This window comes from Sinocyclocheilus rhinocerous, unplaced genomic scaffold (assembly GCF_001515625.1).
Source record: "Sinocyclocheilus rhinocerous isolate Xijiao unplaced genomic scaffold, SAMN03320098_v1.1 scaffold819, whole genome shotgun sequence".
Taxonomy (NCBI): Eukaryota; Metazoa; Chordata; class Actinopteri; order Cypriniformes; family Cyprinidae; genus Sinocyclocheilus; species Sinocyclocheilus rhinocerous.
Genome location: NW_015665814.1, coordinates 85072 through 92571, shown reverse-complemented (window position 1 = coordinate 92571; position 7500 = coordinate 85072). Strand labels below are relative to the sequence as shown.

The window sequence follows — 7500 nt, the reverse complement described above, 5'->3', positions numbered from 1 at the left end:
CCTTCCAAAATAATCTTGAGTAAATACAATGAAAAAGATGCAAAATAGTTTCTTTTTCTTGACCTCAAAATGCACAGGTATTTGAAATATTAAGCTTAAAGTAAAGGTTCATATTTTAGCCTTTGACTTTTTGTAGTGACGCATTAAGTGACGCCACACTTCTGCGTCGTATTTTGTGATATAGACAAAGAGTCTAGAAGTCTTCTATACTCTGATACAGAATCAGAAGAGAGAAAACACTCGTCTGCTTGCTACACTGCTTTTATTGAATTGCTTCACTTAACCATAATTAAAACACTTATTTCTAGTGCTGTCAAACGATAAATCGCGATTAATCGCATCCAAAATAAAAGTTTTTGTTTACATATGTGTATGTACTGTATATATTTATTATGTATATTAGTGCTGTCAAACAATTAATCGCGATTAATTGCATCCAAAATAAAAGTTTTTCTTTACATAATATATGTGTGTGTATGCTGTTTATATTTATTATCTATATATAAATACAAACACATGCATGTATATATTTAATATATTTAATCATTTATTATCCGCGCGTCAGTTGTGCGGTATAATGAGCTATTAAATTATTGCGGGGCAAATGAATTGTAGTAGACCTATACATTTAATAATAAAAGTACCATAATAATAATAATAATGGTAATAATTTAATCCATTAATTGGAAATGCCAAATCCCCATCGATAGCTGAAGCCTTTTCTTTTTAGATATCTCTGGCTATCGTCCATATACTGTGTCATCGTCTGCGCGACTCGAGTATTTCACACGTATAGTGTGAGCACATAAATCGTGAGCTTTGACTTTACATCGCATTCGATCTGCTTGTACTTTGGTACCTTGATGAAATCGCATGGAAATCGTCACGCTTTCTTCCTGTTGGCGGCGCACAGTACAGCGACTCTACAGCAGCTAGAAATACCAAACCCGAAAATGTGCACAAATATATGGAAGCCCGTTTCCGCCACTGAATAAAAAATAAAAAAGGCAATTGCGACTTTTTATCTCACAATTCTGACTTTTTTTCTCATAATTGCCTGATATAAACTCGCAATTCTGAGAACATATCAGTCCCCCCCCCCCAAAATTGGACTTTAACTTGCAATTGCGAGTTTATATCACGCAATTCTGAGAAAAAAAGTCATAATTGCTAGGCTTGCCGCTATAGACGGTGAAGCCGCAACACCGGTTACGTCAATTGCCCACCGTGTCACCGACCCCCACCGTCGTTTAGATTTTTTATAGTAAATAGACTAAAGTGAGTTTGACGTTGTATTTTGTTGTTGCATTCAAGCAATTGACCCCGAATTGCCGCTAATTCGAAAGTGAAAGTAAAATGCGCACGGCGCTTTTAAGCTATTTAAAAGCGAAGGAAAGCGAGGAAAAGAGGGACAATTCAAACGAACTAAAAACAAACAACTGCTTTACGCCGAATTGCCGCTATTTTAAAGTGAAAGTAAAATGCCCACACTGCTTTTACAAGCTATTTAAAAGCCAGGGAAAGCAAGGAAAAGAGGGAACGCCCCCGCGGTGATACCGGTATTACCGGTGTTGTCACATGTCGATTAACCCGTGGGAAAATTTCCTCACGGACACAACCCTAACTGCGAGTTTTTATCTCGCAATTGTGACTTTACATCTCGCAATTCTGACTTTATAACTCGCAATTGTGAGTTTATATCCCACAATTATGTGAAAAAGTCAGAATTGTGAGATAAAAAGTCGCAATAACCTTTTTTTATTTTTTATTCAGTGGCGGAAACGGGCTTCCATACAAATATGATCCCATGAGAGCGCGAGAATGAACGGCGCAGCAGTGAACTGATAAGCGTGCTGCGGGACGTGTGTGGTGACGTATCCGCGCTGGACGTGCTGACGCTCGTCGGGAGAGCGGTGTGCGCAGGCGCGGCGCTGACAGCCGCGCTCTACCTGATCCGCAGAGCGTGTTACTGTTTAATAATGGCCTGGAAATCCGGAGGAGCGAGCCACGCGGAGCTCGTCAACAACCTCCGCAGTGAGTTTAACCCGTGCTGTATGTTTAAAAGAGCAAAGTCAGTCATGCTCACTGTAGCGCTTAGTAACCGGGGTTTGTTTACGTCGCTGTAGTGAAGGAAAGAGCGCGTCTGTGAACTAGCATCGCGTTACAGCCGAGGGAAAGTGCGCTGATGCGTGTTAGCATCATCTCAGCCTTGCTCCTGCGTCTGGTTTTGTTTCAGACAAGCACATGGTGGCTGCTGTTTAAAGCTTACAGAGCGCTTCAGTGCTCTTCATTTTTGTCAGCTAGCTGCTAGCAGTAATATGCGATCGTCTCTCTCAAAGCACCTGCAAATAATCTGCTCTGTTTAAACGATCGCTATTATATATATATATATGTCTCATTTCGGTTCACATTTTGTATTGCTTTGACTGAACAAACATGATGGTTTTGTTCAAGTACATGACACAGCAGCACCCGTGTTAGCATTTCCGTACTGAATCTAGTAGTTCCTGCAGGTATACATATTTGTATACAATAAAGAATTAGGTACATTTTACATAAACGCCAGATTGTTTTTAATCTGTTAAAACGTGCAGTTGTTTAATGGTCGTATGTGCAGTTTTAGTTGGAGTTGTTCAGTGGGCGTGGCACACCACATGCTGCTAATGTCATCGTGTGATGACGTCACGCTGGACTTTATGCATCTGCAGTTTAGTATTTTGAGCCTTGATATTATTAATGCTGCGAACATTAGCCACACAGTGAAATCGATGTCTATCTAATATTGAATTTATTTTTGATTTTTATTATGCTTTTGGCTTACCTGGAGAATGTATCTATTAATAAAATTAGCTGTTTTGTTAACAACAGTTGACCATTGGCCAGAGAGACCAATAATACTCGTCTGGCATGTAACCCTGTTCAAACCTGAACTCCTGGCTTTATTCTGAGGTCAAGTGGTCAGTGTGCTATATTTAGTGGTGCTTGCTAAGACAAGTATCACTGTTACTGTTACTGTTCCTGATACTTAGGGTTAGTGATTGGAACAAACTGCTTGCTTAAACTTGTAACTTGTCCTACCAATGGAAGTCAGTCGTTTCTCTCACCATTGTGTGCTGGAACATGTGTGACTCTTGGTTGTACCATGCAGTTTGTGCTTAGCCACTTTGGGCTACAGAAGTAAACAAGTAGTTGTCTACTTGCAAATTCTCCAAGAGGATCTAGCACTCATAGATATTGACGAATTACTAATAGGTCCAGATTATGACTGATGGTCAGAATTCTCTTTTAGATGGATTACTAACCAACATCCATGAGTGTTTAATAATGTGAGAGATGTTGGAAATGCCTCGTGTGTTATTGCCACTATTGATTTACATCACTAAGTGAGAAACGACTGACTTCCATTGGTAGGACAAGTTACAAGTTTAAGCTAGCAGTAGGGCTGGGCGATATGGCCAAAAAAATGATCACGATCCTTTCTGAAACGCGTTGATTTTGACAAAGCTCATCGGTCTGAAAAGCAAGGTGTCAAATCAAGAAACAGGTTTGGGTTGCCTGATAATATTAATAATAATAATATCACTTTTTTGTCTCTTAGAGATGCTCATTTGATAGTAGCTTGAGCTAGGATGCAGAGGTAAATTTTTGTTCATGATCAAAATCAGTAACGTCTGTAAAAATTGTAGCAACCGCAGTTTTATATGGTTACATTTATTCTGACCGTTTTTTTTTTTTTTAATTAAGCATTGGTCTTCCATAGTAGCATACATTTAAATCATGATAAACAGATAAAACCACACATATAGCACCTCAATACCATGGTAGCACACTGGATCTCACAGCGCTGCTTAAACGCATCTGCTCTAGTGAACTCGCGCCGCGCGGCTGTTTTGAACATTGGTCCGAGTGGATAAACGGTCTGTGTGGCGCGATTCAAAACTGTTTCGTTCCACTTTTGGCGCATAAACATTATATTAATCCGTTACATTACTTTAATAAAGTAATTGAAAAAGTTACACTACCATTACATTTTAAATAGGGTAACTTGTAATCTGTAACCTATTACATGTCTATCTAAGTCTATGACATATGTAATAATGTTATATGAATAATCACAAAAAATATTCCTTATACAGTGAACATTTTAATATGCATTTAAAATGGGGTTTATGCATAACATTATGTATATCAGGATACTTAACATTAGAGGTCGACCGATATGGGTTTTTCTCTGGCCGATGCCGATATTTTTTTTAAATAAATTTTTTCATGAGGCAGACGATTTCATTTGTTTGTTTGTGTGTGTGTGTGTGTTCGCCTGATTGGGAAGTTGCAGTGACAGAAACGACATTCCAGATAAAGTTTAAAAGGAGTAAAGCCTGTGTTAATGCTATTGAGTAGGCTAATATGGCCAAAGAAGATATTTGTTTTATAAATAAATGTTCATTTAAAAGCAGCCCACGATCAGCGTGTTATGTTACCGTTATCCCTTATGGCTCCGACGGGGTTTTGTTCCGTCCTCCACGCTGTGACAACTCACAAAAGACTATTTTTAGCCAAGCAGCGTGGAGAGCCGCTTTAGAAACGTGCGGCTGGCCGGTATAAGCACAAGCATTGACTAGAGCGGCCGTGATCAGCTCCTGTGGCCGTGGAGCCGTAAAAATGAACTGCTGTTAAAAATGAACCATCCATTCATCATCATGCAAAACATATAATTGACTAAAACGGTCAACTAACAAACTTAATTTAAAACGAAATAAAATTAAATTATTAATACATTTATAATATTATCTTGCCAATTTAACTCGATTCAACTAATATTTTCTTATCTCATGCAATTTTGCCACTGAATCAATTTATCTTGTTTTCTATTGACTGGATACACAATCCAGCGACCCTGCCAGCATGATGCTGTGCGTCATCATGCAAAGTCAAAGTCTCGATCACGCAAAGGTAAAACAGATGGGTGCGATGAATGGGAATCACACATTAAAAGGCGAGGTTGTGAACACTAACTCTCTTTTATTGTCTCAGACACAGACCACATTGATTTCCTCAGTGAATTATTTAGCAGCCGAAGCAAGCACTGTTGCCTGTTCTTAGAGGTCTAGATGGGAAACAATAAACAATACATGCATTGCAGAGGATTCAGAAAATGTTTAGCCTAAAGCATTACAATTTTCCCTCAAACATCCTGGAGAGAGTTTCGGTAAACTGTTTTGCAACTACTTGACAGCATGTGATATTTACATTCGAACATGGTTATTTAAACTGCAGTAAAGTTGGTTTTACAGATCATGAAGTGGAGTCTTGGCAAGTTTACAGAGTTAAAACAAGTGAGAATTACAGTGTCACAAAGGCATGACTCTATGGAGTCCCGAGAGCGTCTCTCAGAGTGAGGATGTGTGACTGCTGTGTAATTGTTTGCCTTCAGCCTGTATTTATCGTCAACCCTTGGATAATCGGAGTGTCAAGATCTTTGTAGGCACTGAAGCGTGTGCCTTATAAATTTAATGACCGGAATGTTCATTGGCTAAACCATATGCTGTGTGCGTTTTGCTGTGGTCTGCTTCATAGTGCAAGGTTTTCCCAATTAAAACCGAACAACCAAATCACCATCCATAAAACTTGATTAATACTGTAATGGTAGGCCTATATTAAAGTGTACTTTTGCTATAGGATTACTGAAATTTCAGTGTAAAACGTTATGTAATGTGACACAGTTTTAATAAAACTAGATGGACCTATTCCACAACAACAACAAAAAAGTACGGTGGAACTTGATAGATCAGAAATTGATTAAATCATGTCAAGTGTGCATTGCATACCAGAATGGAGTCAGATCTGAATCTGAAAGAGTTTGCAAAAACAATGTTTAAATATATGGGAAAAGAAAAAGAAAGACCTTTTAGAGGAAGAGCACGTTATTACACTTTGATTTAAGATTTAAATGTGCATCAATGATTAATTTACAATAAGAACTTGCAGAAAAAAAAGTAAATAGTATAAATTTTGACTTAAAAGACAACATGAAATTAAAAAAAAAATTTATTTATTAAATGTCCCTTGTCTTATTGTGCCATATAAACAAACAAATAAATTATGTGTGTGTGTGTGTGTGTATTATATATATATATATATATACATATATATGTTTAGTTTTTTTCCTCCTGCTGTACTGAAACCATACCGAACCGTGACGGCAAAACTGAGGTATGTACCAAACAGTCATGTCGATCGATTGGAGCATCCCTAATATATATATATATATATATATATTAGGGGTGTAATGGTACACAAACATGACTGTTTGGTACATACCTCAGTTTTGCCGTCACGGTTCGGTATGGTTTCAGTACAGCAGGAGGAAAAAAACTAATTATTATTATTTTTTTTTTTAAATGTAACAATGGTTTACTGAACAAATTGCACTTTAACTATTTATTTTTAACTATAATAATCAACACTCAAATTAAAAAATTGTTCGCAAACATGTAAATAGTTTTTTAATTAACTTCTAAATTATACAATTTCTATTTGTTGTTGAAATAATAATTTACAGAGTCAAAACTTGTTTCATAAAATATTTATTTAAACGCATACATTAATTAAGACATCACTAACAGGTAAAGCAAGTATAGTGAATTATAGTATAATATTTTGCAAAATGCTCTTCACTAGACTTCCTTTTTCTAGCAGATAACGAGCTGCAGGTCTACACTCATGGCTAGCCTGAGGTAAATGAAATGATACGTGACCTTTTGTTTACAAGTTTTAATGACGTCTTTCCGTGGTTGAAACACTAATTGAGAGATTATGAGATGTTCATTCATGTTTATTTTGTGTAAAACTAGTAATAAAGAGGAAGGAATGATCACGCTCACTCTCACTCCGCGCTGCTGTTAGAACTGAGGCGTTAGTATACGGCGATATGTCGCGCCACATCAAAGAGCACCAAAAAGGCATTTATTGTCTGAATTTCCTTAAAAATGGAACAATTTGTTCGGTACACATGCGTACCGAACCGAAAGACCTGTGCCAGAAATGTCCAGTGCAAATACGTGTACCGTTACACCCCTAATATATAGCTACATACAGGCTGTTCTCTCAGCCAATTAGTCATAGCAGGGAAGAATATCAACTCTAGCTGGAGGGGAGAGAGAAAGGCTAGTAATTGTCAATTTATATATTTTTATTCCTTTTTTACTTGTTCTATTTTTTTATTTTTTATTATCTGTGTTTTTTGTTCTGTCACTGTCATTCTGTTACACTGTGGAAGCTTCTGTCACGAAAACAAATTCCTCGTATGTGTAAACATACCTGGCAATAAAGCTCATTCTGATTCTGATTCTGATTACCATAGATCAGCCGTTAATGATCTGTGTGACTTTGCCAATGTGGATTTTTTTTTCTGCGACAAAAAAATTTTGGTCGACTATTAGGGGGCAGCCCTAATATATATATATATATATATATATATATATATATATATATATATAC

The 7500-nt window shown here is 37.1% G+C and overlaps 1 protein-coding gene across 2 annotated transcripts in view; it reads left to right on the top strand.

Annotated features, from left to right (window-relative positions):
* The first annotated feature begins 1866 nt into the window (after nucleotides 1-1866).
* Nucleotides 1867-7500, top strand: part of LOC107731520 (protein-L-isoaspartate(D-aspartate) O-methyltransferase-like) — an 18976-nt gene continuing 13342 nt past the window's right edge. The window contains exon 1 of one of the 2 annotated variants that reach the window (XM_016542633.1): nucleotides 1867-2034. In XM_016542633.1, the coding sequence (XP_016398119.1) occupies nucleotides 1980-2034 (55 nt within the window). In that variant the 5' untranslated portion in view covers nucleotides 1867-1979. The remainder of the gene's footprint in view (nucleotides 2035-7500) is intronic. The other variant, XM_016542632.1, reaches the window with a different exon arrangement.